The sequence below is a fragment of the Equus caballus genome, chromosome 22, assembly GCF_041296265.1.
Source record: "Equus caballus isolate H_3958 breed thoroughbred chromosome 22, TB-T2T, whole genome shotgun sequence".
In the NCBI taxonomy this organism is placed as follows: Eukaryota; Metazoa; Chordata; class Mammalia; order Perissodactyla; family Equidae; genus Equus; species Equus caballus.
In genome coordinates, this window is record NC_091705.1 from 29,396,879 (window position 1) to 29,415,697 (window position 18,819).

At 56.0% G+C, this 18,819-nt stretch overlaps 2 protein-coding genes across 3 annotated transcripts in view; one reads left to right on the forward strand and one right to left on the reverse strand.

Annotated features, from left to right (window-relative positions):
* The window catches only part of RPRD1B (regulation of nuclear pre-mRNA domain containing 1B), an 86,353-nt gene extending 81,366 nt beyond the window's left edge, over nt 1-4,987 (forward strand). Inside the window, exons 10-11 of one of the 2 annotated variants that reach the window (XR_011431015.1) lie at nt 415-601; nt 4,623-4,987. The gene's annotated coding sequence lies outside the window, so the exon portion shown is untranslated. Of the gene's footprint in view, nt 1-414 lie in introns of both variants that reach the window. The other variant, XR_011431014.1, reaches the window with a different exon arrangement.
* Nucleotides 4,988-5,639: 652 nt separating this feature from the next.
* Nucleotides 5,640-18,819, reverse strand: part of TGM2 (transglutaminase 2) — a 32,758-nt gene continuing 19,578 nt past the window's right edge. Inside the window, exons 8-13 of the mRNA XM_005604627.4 lie at nt 18,052-18,155; nt 16,626-16,868; nt 14,632-14,904; nt 9,508-9,668; nt 8,326-8,462; nt 5,640-7,541 (exon numbers count right to left, since the gene is read on the reverse strand). Coding sequence (XP_005604684.1) covers nt 7,391-7,541; nt 8,326-8,462; nt 9,508-9,668; nt 14,632-14,904; nt 16,626-16,868; nt 18,052-18,155 — 1,069 coding nt within the window. The 3' untranslated portion in view covers nt 5,640-7,390. The remainder of the gene's footprint in view (nt 7,542-8,325; nt 8,463-9,507; nt 9,669-14,631; nt 14,905-16,625; nt 16,869-18,051; nt 18,156-18,819) is intronic.

Below are 18,819 nucleotides of genomic sequence, written 5' to 3' on the forward strand. Positions count from 1 at the left end.
ATCCCTGGGTTGGGTAACAGGCAGCAGTGGGACTTCCAGTGTGACAGCGGCCTGGAGAGGGAGAGTGACTTCCTCAAAGTCACACAGCAAGAGAGAGTGGGGAGATGGGACACAAGTCAGGACTCCCCAGGATGGGCTGCCCACCCTTGGTCCCAGGGCCTCTCTCACCCCTTCCAGTGAGCACCAAAGGCTGAGCACGGTAGGCACTTAGGCTTGTTCAAGACGATGGGAAGAGGACAGTCCTTGGGGTCAGTCCCTGGCTCTGGGACCCTGGGTGTGTCCCTGACCCACCCGTGCCTCAGTTTCCCCATCGTTAAAGGAGGTTAACTTACCAAGTGAAGGCAGATCCCTGTCTCACCTGGCCTGGTGGACATTTCTCCTCGGCCTCTCTGTCTGTCTGTCTGTCTATTCCAGATGACCGTGGAATGAGCTGACGTGGAGTTGGGAACAGACTAAGGGCGAGGAGACAGACCGGGGTTCCACCTGTTTCTCTGTCATCCTTGACATGGAGCAGTGGCTAAGAGCAAGCTTTGGAGAAGCATCTCTTCCGCCAGTTTTAAAGGACGTTGATGAAACGTGGCCTGCGACTGGTGAGCGGGAGGTAACTGCAAAGATCTCGATGAACAATTCGGGGTTTATTAACCCCCGGAGGCCCCCTGACTTCACAGGGCGGACAAGGAGCAGACGTGATCACGGATGACTGTTGGGAAAAGTGCGACAACGTGCCCAAGGCAGGGGTGCTGCTGAGCTTCTCCGCTCCAGCTCTCTCCTCTTCCATTTGACAGCAGGCACAACAGGCCCAGAGAAGGCAAGAGAGTTATCCAAGGTCACCAGCACACCCAAGCAGGCCTCCTGAATTGGAATCAAGTCTAGATTCGGTGGCTCAGCCTTCTTTTTTCCCCTTGCTCATTATTAATTATTTTTAAAAACACCTTTATTAAGGTATAATTCACATACCTTGCAATCCACTCTTTTAAATTATTTTTAGTACAGTTCAATGGTTTTTAGTACAGAGTTGTGCATCACCACCATGATCAATTTTAGAACATTTTTCTTACCCTCAAAAGAAACTCCGTACCCTTTAGCTGTCAAACCCCTCCACCAAGAAATCCCTCCCTCCCCGCAGCCCTTGGCAACCACAAGTCTACTTTCTTTTCTTTTTTTTTTTTTTGAGGAAGATTAGCCCTGAGCTAACTGCTGCCAATCCTCCTCTTTTTGCTGAGGAAGACTGGCCCTGAGCTAACATCCATGTCCGTCTTCCTCCATTTTATATGTGGGACGCCTACCACAGCATGGCGTGCCAAGCGGTGCCATGTCCGCACCTGGGAGCCAAACCAGTGAACCCTGGGCTGCCAAAGTGGAACATGCGAACTTAACCGATGCACCACTGGGCCGGCCCCAACACAAATCTACTTTCTGTCTCCATATATTTGCCCATCTGGATATTTCTTAGAAATGAAATCATACAGTATGTGGTCTTTTGTGTCTGGCTTCTTAGCATAATGTTTTCAGGTTTCATCCACGTTGTGGCACGTGTCAGTACTTCATTCCTTTTCATTGCTGAATAATATTCCATTATATGGATATACCACATTTTATTTATCCATTCGTGAGTTGATGGACATTTGGGTTGTTTCCACTTTTTGACCACCATGAATAACACTGCTGTGTGTGACTTTTTGTGTGGTTGAATGTTCTCATTTCTCTTGGGTATCAATCTAGGAGTAGAGCTGCTGGGTCCCAGGCTAACTATGTTTGTGAGCCCAGCCTTCTAGCTCTGGCTTTCTCAGACCCTGGGGGTGCTGATGGGGGCAGACTTGCTGCTTCCAGTGTTCAGGGTCCTGGGGTCAAGTCCCCCGTCCACCTTCCAGAATGCCATGGGAAAGCCACCTGGATTCTAACTCTTGCTCTGCCATCAACTTGCTGGGTGACTTCAGTGAGCTGTTTCACGTCTCTGAACCTTAGTTTCCCCATGTGAGAAATGGCATGATCATCTCTATGGCCTGTTCTGAGGATTTGCTGAGACCATAAAAACATAGGTTTATACTCATTCCTTCAACATCTGTGGCCAGTGTGCCAGCCGATGTTCACACAAACGAGACACACAAAATCCCAGCCTTTACAGATGCCTCACATACTGAGCTTCCTGTTTAAGCCTCACAATGTCCCTGGGCAGTATTCCCTGCCGGTACCCCATCTCCGGGAAGAAGAAATGGAGAGAACCCTGGAACTGAGTCCCTTTCCTCCCTCCCCCTTTGGACTTAATTCTAGAACCTTCGAGTAGTGTATTTTTTTAACTTTTCTTGAAGTAAACCCTACATACAAAAAGAGCAGCATCCTACGTGTAGAGCTGACACGTTTTCACAGGCTGAACTTACCTGTTTCCCCAGCACTCCTGTGAATAAAATCAAAATCATGCCAGGTCCCGGAAGCGCCCTCGTGCTGCTGTCTCTCCCCAGCCGGGGAAAATACCATCCCAGCTTCTACACCGCAGGCTAGTTCTGCCTGGCCATGCACTTGAAACAAGCGGAACCGTGGAGTCCACGGTCTTTTGTGTCTGCTTCTTGCACTCAACTTTAGGTCTGCAGGGCTCACTGTGTTGTGGTCGTTATAGATCCTGCGTTTTCGAGGCCGTGTGCACCATCATTCTTTTCACTGCTTCTGCTTTTAATGAGTCCCTTTGGGCTTTGCCTGTTGAAACAGAACACAGAGCTTCCCGGTCTCCCGGGCGCATGTCTATGTGTATCTGCCCAGGCCTGGCGGGGAGGGAGGCGGGGAGGCTGGGAGACTGTATGTGCTGACCTGGTCCTGGCCCCGAGGCACACGTGCTTCTAGGGGGCCCCAGCCTGGCCCTGCACCCTAGCCCGTGCTCCCCCACCCCGGACTTGCTCAACATTCTGTTATTCTGGGCTTGGCTTGAGGCCAGGGGCGAGCTGGCAGGCCTCCTAGGTAAACAAGAGCAGCTGGAGAGGAGAGGGGCTTTCAGGGTGGGAAGATCAGACCCCCACTCCACGAGGGCTCTCAGGGCCTGTGTGGAGGCCTCTGTCCCAGGAGCCCTGGAACACGGTGGGAAGGGAAGTTTCCGTAGAAATTGGGGCATCCTCTGGCTGGCCGTGCACCAGGGAGGGCAGGCTGCCTGGGTTTGAGTCCCAGCTCGGCAACTTACCAGCTGTGTGACTCTAAAATCTATGAAATGAGGGGGAACAACCTGATAGGGTGTTTTGAGGAGTAAATAACTCAATGCATGTAAAGGTTCCCGACCTGGAGTAAAGTGGGCTACTAGGATCATAAGATGCCAGTGGCCAGCGAAGTATTTCACATGCATCATTTTCTTGCACCTACACACTGGTCATGAAAGTAGACACCGTATCATCCCCATTAGACAGATAAGGAAGTGGAGGCACAGAGAGGTTGAGAGCGTGCCTGAAGCCACACTGCAAATCTGGGGCAGAGCCAGGCTTTGATCCTGGATCTCTTCGACTCCAGAATCTGGGTGCCTGACACCAGGGCTCCGAGCTGCCACGGAGCAGTGCCTGGCTCTGTACTGCGGGACCCAGACTCAGCCCTCACCTCTGGAGTGGGGAGCAGGCCCTCAGGCTCACTGTCTGTCTGTAAAATGGGCCTCTGTGACCAGCAGGGCCTTTCTCCTTCCTGGGCTCCTGGCTGGTGGGCTCCCGGGGTGGGACAGGCTTGGCGGCTGCTCAGGAGGGGCCTCTGAGTCTGTTGAGCCTTGGCAGACCCGGCTGGGGCAGCTCCACCCCTGCTCTTCGGTGGAGGCAGTCAGGCTCGGGAGCCAGGGTTGGCAGTCCTGAGTCCGCTTGGTGGCCCCCTTGGGGGGGTGGGTGTGCCCTGACCCTGCTCTTGGGGCGCTCAGAGCTTGGGGCAGTCACACAAACAGCTGTTCCTAATCCAGGCTCTCCATGACATGCTGAGGGGAACCAGAGGGTGAAGCAGTTGGCTGCAGTCCAGGAAGGCTTCACAGAGGAGTCCTCCTTGGAGCAGGGTTTTGAAAGCTGAGAAAGAGTTCCTCAGGTGGAGATGATGGGAGGCGGTTCTTAGCAGAGGGAACAGCAATAGATATAGTACTGCACTCCGTTCCCTCTGACCCTTCCTAGCCAGCTCTGTTTTCACGGGGCTGGAAGCCTGAAAATGGCGTTTTCCAGAACACCCTGCCAGCTGGTTTCTGGTTAGGATCTGCCAGCGGGGAGAAGGCAAGAGGACGAGAGATGCCAGCCTGCCCCTGGCTCCTGGTACGGCTGACCCCGGCAGGCTTCGCAGATTCCGGCAGCAATGTTGGGTCCAGGGCTCCAGCAGCGGGGCGGTGAGCACGGTCCTGGCTCGTGGGCTCCTGACAGCCCGTCCAGGGCGCAGCTGCTCCCTGGATTCTGGGTAATGCCCCTCTCCCTCCTGCTCTCCTGCACGTCACATGCCTTTGGGATCGAGTTCCCTAATGCACTCCCTCTCCGCCTGAAAAAGCCACGCGGTTTCTGTTTTCCAGCTGGTCACTAACTGACAAGATGTTCAGGCCGTCTAGGTCAGAACCAGGTATGTTTTTCAAGGAACAGAAGGATTCCACACTCAGAAAATGTGATCTGGTGTTTTCATTTTTATTTATTTTTTAGGCTCATGTCATGTCTTCCACCATGAGTTCCCTGAGGGTTTAGACTGAGGTCCTCCATCACCTATTCAATCAACAAACGTCTATTAGTGCCTCATCGGTGGGGAATGAGATGAATGACGAAGTCCCCACACTCCCGGGATCATAGTCTAGACCTGGCGCCGTCCGGTACCATAGCCAGCAGCCCCCTGAAATGCAGCTAGTCCGAATCGAGACGGGCTGTCGGTACAAAATAGACACCGCAATTCAGAGGCCGAGTGTGAAAATAAGAATGTAAAATATCTCACTAACAATTTTTAGATTGATTTTGTGTTGAAATAACAATATTTCAGACACATTAGGTTAAATAAAATACATTATTAAAATATATTTCACCTGGTTCTTTTTACACTTTTTAACGTGGCAGCTAGAAAAGTTTAAATTACATATGTGGCTTGCATTTGTGAGTCATGTTATATTTCTACTGGACAGCACTGGTCTTCTGGGTGCTGAGCTGAAACACATTGATTTACCAGTTCAGCACTTATTAGCATTATTATGCCTGCCTTTGAGGACTGCAGATAGGATGGGGAGGAGGACAGACATACCAACATGGAATTAAAGTTTGCTGTGATAAGTGTTTGAGTTGGTCTATGTTCCAGGGCCCTGGGGGCCTGAGAAGAAATCTGGAAGGCTTCTCAGAAGAGGTGACTTTGGTGTTAAGCATTATAGGATGAGTAGGAGTTCGCAAGATGGGTAAGGGCACTCTAGGCTCAGGGAACTACACATGCAAAAGCCGGGAGGTTGACAAGCGCACAGCGTGTTTAGAGGGAAACAGGAAGTTCATTGTGGTCCGAACATGATTTGTTTGAGGAAGACGCTAAGGATGGAGCTGGACTATGTAGAGCCCTGAATGCCAGTAAAATTTAGATGTGGGGGAGGGGCTGAGGCTGGGGAAAGGCTCTCAGGCAGGAGGTGGCTGGTCCCGAGGTGAATGAGCTCGCCTACCCACCCTCCTCAAAAGCATGAAGAAGACCAGACCTTGTTTGAATGTGAAAAATAAATTTTTTTATTTCAGTGCTCGCTCCTTGTGGCTCAAAGGCACACCTACTGCCTACTTGGAACCCAAAAGCGTTTATGAAACCAGAGAAATAGAGCTGTATTTGTACAGAACGTATCCACGTTGGCTCACTTTGTGATTCTTTCCCCTGCGAAGCAGAAAGCTCTAAGTGCATCAGCGTGGCTTCCCCACTTCCCTCTCTGGGATGTGGGGGCCCTGGAGGCTGCGACCTCACCCCAGGTAGAGAATTCCCCCTCCTTCCCTCTGCTGGCGTGAGGGAGGCCCAGCCACGTGGAGGGGGCGGGGGTTAAGTCAGAGATGACATCTCGTGGGCTCCCCAGGCTTAGTCAGGGGCAAAGGCCGGCTGTGTTCCAGGGCCCGGGCCCTGCAAAGAGGGGGTGCTGAGGTGCCGACCTTGTTGGTTAGTGACCAGCACAGCAGCTAAGGCCCAGGTGAAGTCGAGGCGTTGTGGCGGGCAGGCTCACGGGTAGGACAGGGGCCTCCGGGGCTCGTTTACTCCACAACTGGGGTCTGAAGGAAGGTGCCTGGGCACAGGTAGGGGACCTGGACACGGCTGGGGGCAGGAGAGTGGTCGTCGTCATGGCTGCGTGCTCAGAAACATCCTAGGCCTGTGGGCTAAGGCTCTGTGCAGCCAGGGAGCCGGACTCGCTGTCATTTGCAAGACTGGGTCACACAATGCATCAGAAGTACAAAATGGGGGGGCCTTGGAGATGAGCTGGTTCAACCACTCCTTTGACCAGTGAGGACACTGGGCCCAGACAGGGGAAGGCAGTGGCCAGCCGGACTTGGGGCTTGAACCCAGGGCTCTGATCTCTCCAGTCTCCTCCCCACCTTTTTGCCCCAACTGGTCCTTTTGGATCAGGTCCCAAATGGCCTCTCTGACATTCTCAGGTCAGGGCTGGTGTCACGAGCAGAGCACTGGACTCGGACTCAGAAGGTCGGTCCAGGCTCTGTTCCTGCACCTTCATGTTACCCAGCCTTGCAAATAGCCACCAGCCTGCTGGTGCAGAGGGGGCCGCCTCCCATCACCAAGCCTCAGTCTCCTCGCAGAGAAAGCAGTTCCCACTCTGCAGCTTCCTGTGGCCATTCACTGGGCTGGTGGCCACATGAGCACCAGCGCGTACAGGAAGCACCTGGCACCTGGCAGTGCCCCATAATGGTGAGGTGGGTGGGGGGCGGTTGGGCTAGGGCTGCTGGGATGTGGGGGGAGCTTGGGCCTGGCCTATTCCTGGGACCCTCCTTGTCCCCATCTGCTCTGGCTCTCCCAAGGGTGCCTGGGGCCCCGGGGCACAGTCCGGGGAAGGGATACAGGACATTCTAGGGGGCCAGGTCCCTCCATCCAGCCAATGGGTACATTGCCTCTTTTTTGTCTGCTCCAAGGGGCTCTGGAGCAGATCAGATATGGTGGGTGGTCAGTGGCTTTCCAAGTGGCAACTGGGCTAGAAAGGGAGGTGTGGATCCTTCCTCCCCCCACAGGCCCAGTCAGGACCCCCACTGTGGAGGCACAGAACGTTGCTCGCAGGAAAGGGGGTGCGGAACCAGGTTCAGGGGGACAAGACGGGCCAGAAGTACACGCCATCCCAGAGAGCCCCCACAGGCAGCCCACTCCTACTCTGGGGCCCAGGAAGGGGCAAATTTTGCTCATTAGCTTAGGATAAAAGTTGGGGTCAAGTCGGGGGCTCTCGGTCGGCTGACGTGGGGCTGAGGACCCCTTAAGAGGGGCCGATGATGACGTTCCTGAAACCCTTCACAGCTTTCAGCTTGTCGCTCTCGAAGTTCACCACCAGCTTGTGGCGTCCCACGTGCAGCGGCAGCAGGTCCACCCTCACCTTCACTTCCTGCCCGGCCTCCACTGGGTCCGGGCTGAGGAGAGAGAGAGGAGCGCGGTGAGGAGAGGGGCCCAGGCCTGCTCACCCATGATGGAGCCAAGCCCGGAGGACGAGGTGTGACTACGGAGAACTCAGCACAGAGTCTCCCCGGATGTACGCCCAATGCCGACAAGAACAACACGGGCCCCGCTCCCCGCTCTCTGAGGGCCTGGGCCATCTGCCCTCCTACGTATAGAGAGGCCAGTATGTGTGTGTGTGCGTGCATGGAAGTGGATGGTGTGGGTACGCTCAGGTGGCTACATGCATGAAAATGCATTGAGCTGTACATGCATGATTTATATTCTCTACTGTATGTGACACATTACAATAAAAATGTAAATAAGAAGTGTGAATGCTCGTATGTATGTATGTATGTATGTAAGCGTGTATCTGTGAGGATACGCCCCCCTCGCACGCGTGGGGACATTCAGGATGCTGACACCCGTGTTTACGTGAGCACCTGCGTGTCCAGAGATGGATGCTCAGTGGCCCAACGTGTAACTGTTGAGGTTTGTGAGGACGCGTGCATGGAATGCAGCTAACCAGGTGTGCGTGTGGAGAGGATTCAAGGGTGGGAACTCTGCCCCGAGGGTGCGTGGGAGTGGACACAGGGGTATATGAGGCGGGTGTGTGCGAGTGGACGCGGGGTGTACGAGGCAGGCATGTGGGAGTGGAGAGGAGGGGTTCTGCGTCAGGGTTCGGTGCCTGAGGGCTGCCCCCTGCCCCGTGAGCACCTGCCCCCGCTCCCGGGCCCCCAAGCTGGAGGGACCAGAACTTACATCTCCATGGTCTTCTGCTCCTCGGTCAGGCCCGCCCCCTCCACGGTGAAGGTGCAGCCCAACAGGGGCACGGCCAGCGGGTTCCGCAGGGACACCTCAGCCACCAGCTTGCGGTTCTGCTTGGGCTCCCCCAGGATCTGGGAGAGGGCATGGGGCAGATGTCAGGGTGGCACTGAGGGACAGGGCCCAGTGCCCCTCGAGAGCAGGCAGGGTCCCGCTGGGCCACCTCTGTATTGGCTGCAGTTGAGCCCACTGTTTGCCCAGCTCTGCCACTATCACTCCTCATCCCTGTGCCTCAGTTTCCCCATCTGGAAAAGAGGATGATGATAGCTGCCTAGGTCTCCTTCGTGGAGCTGCGCTGAGGTGCCACGTGCCCCGGGCCGTGTGTAAGTGCCTCCCTTGTTCTAGGGTCTGGAGTGGAACGATCACAGGCTTTGGGGCAGACCAATCTCGGCCCCTTCCTCACTGTGTGGCCCTGGGGAAGTTACTCCCCTCTCTGGGCCTTGGTTTCTTCATGGGAGAGACACGCCTGATCACAGGGTGCTCCTGAGGATTGACTGAACTAGTGTGCAAGCTCCCAGTGGAGTCTGGCGCCCAAGGCCCCTCCCGCCCTGCTCTTTCCCATTTGCTGGTGGCTGCTGCCTTTGGAGTTTGGGGGTTGTGGCCCCTCCAGGCGAATGGGGATGAAGATGAGGATGACGGTGATAAGAATAGTCCGCCTTTACTGAGCCCTTATAATGCACTTCCCGTGGGTGCCCACTCAATCCTTGCACCTCCCCAGGCGCTAGCGTTAACCCATCTCGCAGTTCAATAAACTGAGGCACGGGGGCCAAGAAACATGCTCAAGGCCATCCAGGCACAAACCCAGGAGTTAGACTCTGTGCCCTTCACTCTTCCGCCCCTGCTGCCCCACCAGGGCCACCAAGGCCTGGGGATCCAGCCTTAGGAGTTTAGCTTTGATTCCAATATCCCTCAGTTCCATGACCCTCCCACTCTCGATGCTGAGATTTGTTCCCAGAGGCTCCGAGTCCCAAATTCTATTGGCTTCTCGGTGCTTTTCTTTGATTTGAGGATCCCTGAGGCAGCAGACGTTGAGGTGGCAGGGAGGCAGGTGTGCGCATGCGTGGGGGCCTGTCCCGGGGCCCCCGCCCCTGCCCCCGCCCTGCTCCGCCTGCCCCTTACCCGGATCTTGATTTCTGGGTTCTCCAAATAGATGTCCCTCTCGGCCAGAAGGTAGTTGTTGGCAGCGGGCTCGATGAGGAGGCCGCGCACCTTGATGAGGTTCGATTCGGTCAGGCAGTCGCAGTATTTCTTATAGAGGATTCGAAGAGGGATGCTCTTCTCTGCGGGAGGGGAGGGGGGCACCGGGAGAGCTGAGTCATCGCCCCGCCCCTCCTCCTGCAACGCCCGAGGCACAGAGAGGGAAACGAATGCGCTCAAGGGCACACAGCTGGTGAAAGGATGGGCAGATCCAGGCCTTTAGGCCACCTGCCCCGGCTCCAGGGTTCCCGGGAAGGAGCCGGGGAGCAGAGGGCAGACACCTGGTAGGGGAAGCGCTGGAGCTCCGGCAGGCCCGGGTTCTAATCCTGCCTCAGCCCTTTGCCAACTGGAGATGCTGGGCAAGCCACGCCACCTCTCAGGACCTCAATTCTCAGGTCTGTATGGTAAGGGCATCCATACGGCTACGGGAGGAGTGGGGGGCGGGGCGTGCGGCGCGGTGCCTGGCACACACTTAATGCCCCGGGCATGTCAGCTGCTGCCGCATTGTTGGGGGATGGAGCTGACGTCCGCTGCTGTGCCAGCACCAGGCTTCCTACTTCACCTTCACAACAACCTGGAAGGGTTGTACTTTTATTACAGCCCAATTTACAGATGAGGAAACTGAGGCTGGAGCCGGTGAAACAACATTGCCCCAGGTCACGCCTATGACGTGCCGCAGGCATTTGAACTGACAACCCAGATCTAGTAACCTGCACTCACTGGACGTGAGCTCATTTTCCCCCACGAAGGATGGTACCCATTTTACAGATGAAGAAACACGTCTGCCAGTAAGTGCTCAGATCTGGAGACCTGGCCTGGCTTTGGCCACTGACTGGCTGTGTGAGCCTGGGAAGATGACCTCCCCTCTCTGTTTCTCCTCTGTTCCCCCAGACATCCAGCACCTGCTGGGCAGAGATAAGACCAGAGGTCATTTCGGGGCAAAAGCCACATCGAGATGAGGGGGTGAGAAAGAAGCTGGCAGGGCCGCCCCGCCCACTGCAGAGGAACGAAGTGTGGTTTTAGCTCCATTTTTCTGACAAGAACACTGAGGTCTGAAGCCACCAGGGTCTGTCTGTTAAAGGCCAGAAGAAGCAGTGAAGAGACCATGGGCCTGAGAATCCACAGGCCCCCGTCAGGCCCTGCTTGTCCAGTCGGTCACGGAGAGCCTTGTGCAAACCGTTCTGCTCCTCCGGCCTGCCCCGTCAGAGAGGAGTGCCAGGAGGACGGTCTCAGGGCTCCCTGGAGCCCAGCCAACCTCCCCTCGTCCTCCCAGGACCACGTCCCAGTGCCATCACGGGAGATGCTCTTGCTTCTTTTTCTGTCCTGTCCCCTCCTCCCACTAGAGCAGGGTTTCCTATCTCCACCCATGCACATGATTTTTCATACGTCGGAGTATATCCTCATTATTTTCCTTTCAGTCCACTCACTTTGGGCTTTTAAACCTTTTTTGCCTAGGGAAACTTTTTGTCATTATTTGCAGCAAACCAGTCTCATTTACCACAAATAGGAGGTAATTGGTAAAAATAAACACAAGCAAACTGAGTCACGCATGTGCAACTCCGGCTAGGTATTCTTGTCTGCTGAAGGCTCTGGGTTTGCGACCTGACCTTACGGGTAAAGAGAGAGATGAGCAGAGGTTAGGGAGGCTGAGCAGATTGCACCTGCTGAGACGTGCCCCCTGAGGTCATCTGGAGGACGCTGGAGACCCGAGGGACAGTAATTTTCTCACCGAGTGAGTCAAGGTCCAGGCCTGGCCATGCACACGTTGCTCACGTCCACTCTATGGAAAATGTGGCACTCAGGCGCGCCCAACCCTCTAGCCACTCACTCCAAGGCTGGATCTGCCCTAACCTCTGGCCAGATGACACGGGAGGAAGAAAACCAAACCTTCTTCCAAAAGGGACAAGAAGGAGTGACAATTCCTGGGGCAGGACCTGGTGGAACAGACTGGAAACTCGGACCAGCTCCACAGGAAAGAAGGAAAACACCATCCTCCAGCAGCTTGGAGCACGAGGCCCCAGCTGTTGACTTTTCCAGGAGGCTGAGGCCAGGGTGGGGCTGGACCTTTGAGGACTGCTGTCCACAGGCCAGGGATCACGACCTTGGTCTGGGGCCAGACGCTGACTGAGAGGAGGAAACGCGTGGGATGGGTCTCAGGGCTTAGATGATTTGCCCCATTCTGGAAGGTGCCTTGGGCGTGCTCACCACATTGGCTGCATTCCCAGTGACCCACCTGGAGGGATGGAGGAGAGAGCGAGAAAGGGCGGGGGCAGGAAGGGGAAGGGAGAGAGGCAGCGGAGCAAGGAGGCAGGGCTGGGGGCACTGGATTCTGTTCTGCTGTCCAAGGCCTGGCTTCCCGTCCAATAGCACATGGAAATCCCCCAGGTCTTATCATCAAAGAATAGCAAGCATCCTAGGCAAACGGGGGGCCTCCGGGGTGGGACAATCTATCTCGGGTTGAGCTTGGCGTTGGAGGCCCCAGGAGGGCATCCCGGATGGGCCCCGCCCTGCAGCCTGAGGGCGGCCACAGGACGTCTGCCCTCCTCTGCCCTCTCCCGAAGGCTGGCCTCTCGTGGGGCTCTGTGGCAGGAAGGAGCTCTCTACTGTGAACATATCCCCAGGATGATGAGAAACAGCGACGCGCTGAAGCTCAGCACAACAATGCCCGGAGGAGCCTGCCGGTGTCCAGGAGGCCCAGGAGGAAGTCATTCTGGCATCGCTGGCCAGGCTGGAGTTCACCTCATGCCACACATTCCAGGAAAGACACTCCCTCCCTTTGAAGCGGTTCTGAGCGCAAGAAGGAACGGACAACGTGTGCATTCGCACAAGGGGGCTGGGAGGGCCCTTCGAAGGTGAGCCAGCCTTTGCATGGATAGAGACTCCGAGGTCTAGGATGGAGACGGGAGATGCTCAGGAGCCCGCAGCCCAGCGGCACAGCTGCAGCCACTACAACCTGGGCGTCCTGACAACCCCATGCCCCTGTAGGGACGGACCCTGCCCCGACACTCGGAGCCTGGACGCAGAAGCGAGAGCTGGGTCCTTCGCCTGCCACCAAGGTTGGCAGGGACCCAGGTACCTCCCAGCCCAGTGCTGAGACCATCGTCTGGCACGGGGGGCGCTCAGGGCGGGCCGGGGCCTTCTTGGCTGCCCCACACCTGTCTGCACTTCTGCTGGGTGAGGAGTGAAGGACCACATCAGGTCCAGGCACCGTGTTAGGCTTTCCAGATCTTCCCTGAGCACAAACCTTCTCCTTCAGTCCTCTCAGTGGCCCCTCTGGGGGCGTGCCAAGGCCCTACTTCATGCATGAGAGTGACTGGGGACTGGTGGTGGAGGCCGGATTCAAGGCCAGGCCCACTGGCCTCAGAACTCACTTTTCAACAGCGTGAGTGTGGGCCCCCAGCCCTGGTGCCACACGGCTCGGCCCCCGAGGGCTGGGCCCTTGCTTAGAGGGCCTGACAGAGGGTCAGCTCTGGGCATGCGGCTCCAGGACGGCCCAGGGTGGGCCCGAGGTAGAAAAGCCAGGAGGTGGCACTGTCTACATTGCAGACTCACGGCCCAAAATACAGACAGGCTTTCTTAGGACCTAGAAGGCTGTGCTCCACACGCCAGGCCATGGGGGTCAAAAGGGGAGGCAGAGGAAATAAAGGAGAGGAAAATGGTTTGACAGGCAAGAGGAGGGGGACAGAGAGGTCAAACGGAGCCCTCCCACCATGGGCTCCTCACCAGCTCCGGGCCTCAGCACACAGGCTGCTGGGGACTGAATGCCTAGGACCGTCCTACACTGTTGGTCTGACTCCCACGTGCCTGACTGGGACCCCAAAGTTCAGGGAGGTGGCCGTCTGCCCAGGTGGCACAGTGAGCGGAACCCTCCTCTCTGAGGCCCCAGGGATGATCGACGCTCTGCTGGACCACGCCACCCCTCGGGCAGGGGACGGCCAGGGTGTCCCTCCACCGCTCCCCGTCTTCCCCCGGCTCCAAGACCCCTCTGCCTTCCTCATGTCTGCCGGCTCCAAACGCAGAAACAGATTGGCTGCTGAGGGCGGGAGACCCGCCTCTGTGCTGCCTCACAAAGTGACCTCAGTGGCCGTGACCCCTCTCAGAGCCTGAAGCTTATTTTTAGGAAGATAACGAGGTGTAGTAACAAAGCTGGGCAGTGAAAGGGACCAAAGAGACAAAACAACAGAGGCCCTGTCCAGGGCTGAGGGCTCGGTCACGCATGGACATTATTTTACCCCAAAACGGGAGACTCAGAGCCAAGGAGCGAAGGGAAGGGGATGTGCCTCCCAGGGAGGCCCTGCCAGGCGCTGGAGCCGTGGAGAGGAGATCGGGGCTGGGAGGCCCACGCCTCTCCCCACAGAGGGCTGGACGTCCTCCACCGCTCTTGGAGCTACGCTGTCCAGCACGGCAGCTTCTGCCACACGCGGTTGTTGGACTTCAGCTCTGCCGTTGCACTGGCCACGTTTCAGTGCTAGCGGCCACTGCACTGGACAGCGCACCTACAGACCATGCCCGTCATCACAGAAAGTTCTGTGGGCGGCGCTGGTCTAGAACCTCTTCTCTCTGAGGCTGAGGACCCCCGGAGGAGGGGGTGAAGTTCTCGCAGGGGCCGCGGCAGAGGCTTCTGCGGTGTGAGAGTGGCTGGAGATGGAGGAAAGGACTTAGCTGGGAGAGGGCAGTAGAGAGTCTGGAAAGCAGTCAGGGGTCAGGTGAAGACGAGATGGAGCAAAATAGTAGAGTTGCGAAGTACAGGTTCAGGGCTCAGTCCTGTCGCTTCCTAACTGTGTGGCCTTGGGAAAGTTACTTAACCTCTCTGTGCTCAGTCTTCTCATCTGGAAAATGGGGGCCGTGAAAGAATCCATCTCCTACTTTTGTTATAAGAATTCAATGGGTTGCTATCTATACAGTGCTTAGGGCAGGGCATGACTCAGAGTAAGTCCACGTAAGTGTTTGAGAGGTAAACTGCACACACCAGGTGCTCAGGGCGCTACCCTGCACACACCTCGTCGGCCGGTGGTCAATAACCGCTCTGGGAGCGCGGGGCCTTACCAGAGAAGGGCTCCAGGGAAAGGTTGAGGAGGTCCTTGGCGCCACACTCGGGCCCCAGGACCCCGTTGTAGCTGACGGTGCGGGCGCAGAGCAGGAGGCGGCAAGCGTGGTCTTCGGCCGTGTTGTTGGTGATGTAGGCAAAGACGTCGAAGTCACTGCCCATGCTCATGCTCTGGCTCACGCGGATGCGCATGGCGATGCCGGTCTCCTCTTTGTCAGCCAGCTTGTTCAGATGGTTGGCCCTCGTGAAGGCTTCCCTCTCCTCCGGGGACCCTGTGGGGATGGGGAAGAGAGCTTCCTGGCCACCGGAACAGCAATCAGTGCACAGCACGCTGGGGAGGGCAAGCCGGCCTCTCAGAGCCCCGGGGACTCTGAGCGGCCCTGAAGGAGCCCCTTCTCATGTGTACATTTCTGTGCCGGGAGGAAAAAGTATCTTACTTACTTTCCACAAGTGAACCCCTATACATCCCTCAAGACCCAGCCCCAAATGACCCCTCCTCCGGGAAGCCTTCTCTGACTACTCCTTCCCGGGATGAATGAGTCATGATGTCTTCTGGAGTTTCAAAGCTGCCTATTGCCCACCATGGGTTTTTAGCCCACCAGGTCGTTTTCTGTTCATGTGGCTATGCTCTTGAGCCTTTCAGGGACAAGGACTGTATTGTACTTGTCTGTATGCTTGGCGCACAGTAGGCACTACTGCAAGGCAAACTTTCTCACCTCCAAGCACGTGCACGGGGGTTACTCCTACCCCAAATCCTTTCCCTCTCTCCCCGACCCGCCGAGCTCTCATTTCTTCTATGCAACCGTCGGCTCTCGACCTTTCAGAGGCCAGGGAAAGCACCTTTGCCTTCTGTTTTATCCCTTCCAGCCACAGCAGGGACTTAACCCAACCCCCAGACAGCCCTGGAGAGTCAGTGGGGGTCAGAGGAGGGCACGGGCTATGGGTTCTCAGCCACCTCTGGGAGCCGAGGTGCTTGGCACACAGTAAGTGCTTAGAAATTATCTGTCGTATTGAATTGGCTGTCGGAGGTGCTCAGCCCAACTTTTAAAATAAACCTCGTCCTTTTTTCCCCCTACCGATTTAATGTTAGCAACAGAAAGAAGCTTCGTCTTTGTGTCTGATCGGTCCCATCTTATTAAGTTTCTCTTGGCCCATTTCTCTTTAATTTAACCGTTCCCCATCCACCCTCATGCTCCCTTCTCCAGCGGTATGTGAAATATTGCAAAAATAAACCGTACAGAGCTCCAGGAACCTCTCCTCTGGGGCCCCTCTGGACTTTCCTTCCTCTCTAGCACAAATACGTTGCAATAAAACAGGAGTGGAATTGCCCATCTACAGCTGTAGGTCCCACTACTGATAAATGCTGTTAATAAACAACACGGACAGCATTCATTTTTCTGTTAAGACGCATGCCTCTCCTATATGACTGTCATCCCCTTCAGTTTTTTTTTTTTTTTTTGAGGAAGATTAGCCCTGAGCTAACATCTGCTGCCAATCCTCCTGTTTTTGCTGAGGAAGACTGGCCCTGAGCTAACATCCGTGCCCATCTTCCTCCACTGTCTATGTGGGACGCCTGCCACAGCATGGCTTTTGCCAGGCGGTGCCATGTCCGCACCTGGGATCCGAACCCGCGAACCCCCGGCCACCGAAGTGGAACAGGCGAACTTCACCACTGTGCCACTGGGCCAGCCCCCCCTTCAGTTTTATTAAGAGTCAGACCAACCAAAAAAGTGAGGCTTAAAAACCAAATGGAATCCTTTTGTAGACTTTAGGATTTTTTTCCTAAATGAATAGTCCTCTACCACGGCCTCTCAATGTTTGCTGAGTTTGTGCTCGTTTCTAAGGAATTTCTTAAAATGGAAAGTACTCTGCAGATCATTGCTGTATGCAGGCTGCCAAATAAAACACACACGCACACCCCCCCCCCCACACACACACACAGGCCCGCTGGGCTGGTACGATGGGCTGCTGTTCTGTGAGGCGGGGCGCCTACCCTCGGGGTACTTGTAGTTGTGGGTGATGTCTTCCCGCTCGTCGCGGCCCACGCTCTTTGTGCTGATCTGCAGCCCCACCACCAGCGAGCGGTTGACGGACTTGTGCAGGGACCCATCCTCCTGCCGGATCCAGTCCACCACGTCGGCATTGACCTCGGCGAAGACAAAAGGGGCGTCGTACTTGGTGCTCAGGTCGCCCTCCTTGATGGCACGGACCGGAACTGGGCCGCAGCAGTATGTCCCTGGTCGGGGGAAGGAGGAAGGAGAGACGGGTCTGGGCTGAGGGGAGGCGGCACCCCTCCAAACCCTCCCACAATTCAACCCCATGTAGCAAAAAGTCTCGGGACCACACAGTGCTTTGACTCAGGGACTCCATTTCTGGGCAGGCAGCAGAGGGTACGAATCAAGAAGGGAGACCCTAAGCCCAGCCAAGTTCAAATCTCAATTCAGCCTCTTATTAGCTGTGTGGCTTTGGGTAAGTCACTTAACCTCTCTAAGCTTCAGTTTCACGTGGGGATATTTGTGCCTACCCAATGAGGATGCCCATATACTAAATGCTGTGTGTTTGATAAATAAAATTAAAATGTACCCAAGGCACCCTAAGGAAATGAAGGAGCCGGGCAGCAGGCAGTACTGCAGAAGGCAGCGTCTGTCTTGTTTCCCACCCATACTGAGTATGTCAGTGCCCGACACATACTCAGGGAGCGTGTGTCGACTGAATGAACGTGAGTGTCGGGTATTTATCTCGGCGTGGTTTACGGCTGCCTCAAACTGGTCACAAATTCGCGTGTTGAGGACTAGAGGCTAGGCAGCTGTCTTAGAGCGCGTCCATTTGAAGGAACACAGCAACATTAAATTCAAACTCAAATTGCGGAACATTATCAGATAGGGAAATGCCAATGATGCATGGAGAAGTGACAGACCAGGATAAAGGGCCACGTGCGGCCAGAGTTCTTAACCCCGGGGTCCAGGACCCCGACGGTGCAGCAGATAGAGTCAGGCGTCCGGGAACTTGGGTGGGAGAACGTCACCTCTCTATTTTCGCTATACTCTGGCAGCGCTGCCTTTGGTTGTGAAAGCAGACAACAAACCGCAGTGAGGTGCACTTATGACCTGTCACTCATGACAACCACAGAGATTTCCACATCCCTTTACAGTTGTCAGAGATAACCGGAAACAGCATTTATGCTCGTCTCTCCCGCTAAGTGATGGAACTTACTAACTCTGCCACTAGGTCTTGTCACATAAAGCATATGTTATCATAGCACAAGTTTATTTTAAAAAGTTTTGATGACTATATTTCAGTGGAATTAGTGAATGGCCTCTGGAGGCAGCCAGCCCTGCCACTCTCCGGCCGGGGGGCTCTGGGAGAGCCCGCTCGAGCCTCCGCTTCCCCATCTCGGCAATGGGGCCACGCCGACCCACCTTCGCTCTTCTCCTGGGGCGTGGGGTCGAGGGCCTGCCACCCCTCGTACCCTGGCTGCAGGTCCGGCCTGGTCATCCAGGACTCCACCCAGCAGTGGAAGTTCCTGTGGGACACAAAGCCACACGTCGGCCAGGACGCAGACTTCCCCTGTCCCCCTCACGGGCAGTCCGCCCTCCCCTTGTCCTAAACTGAGCGCTGTGTGTCCCTGGACTCCTCTTTGCTCTTCTTCCTGTGGGCCCCAGCCAGGTGTCACTCCCACCCAGGAGACCTTCCCAATGCCTCTCCCCACCCCCTCCCCTTCAGCGGCTCTGCGAGTCCACTGAGGTGACCTAATTTCTCGGCTGTCCCTTCCTTTCGGGGCCACACGCTCTGCCCTGGTTCAGGCCTTATCGCCACCTGCCTGGACCACACCCCGGCCCCCGCTCCCAGTCTCTCCTCCAAAACCTCCTGCTCCGGGGTCGTCAGCATGTCCCTCTCCCAGTAGGATGCCTTTAGTGACAACTCGTTGCCTTTGGGATCAAGCCCAGACCCCTCGCCTGGCATCCAGATCCCGGTGATCCGTTCTCCCTGAGGCCCGTCCGCACCCTGCGCATCGACTCTCCTCCTCTGAGCCTCCGCTCCTGCTGTTCCCCTCCCTGCGGGGCCGTCCCCCCGTTTCCTCCTGTCCAGATACTGTTCACTTTTACACCCAATTCAAATGTGACGTCCTCTGAGAAATCCTCTTCAGGGGACCCTCCCCACGGGCCTGTCCCCGACCCTGGGCCCCA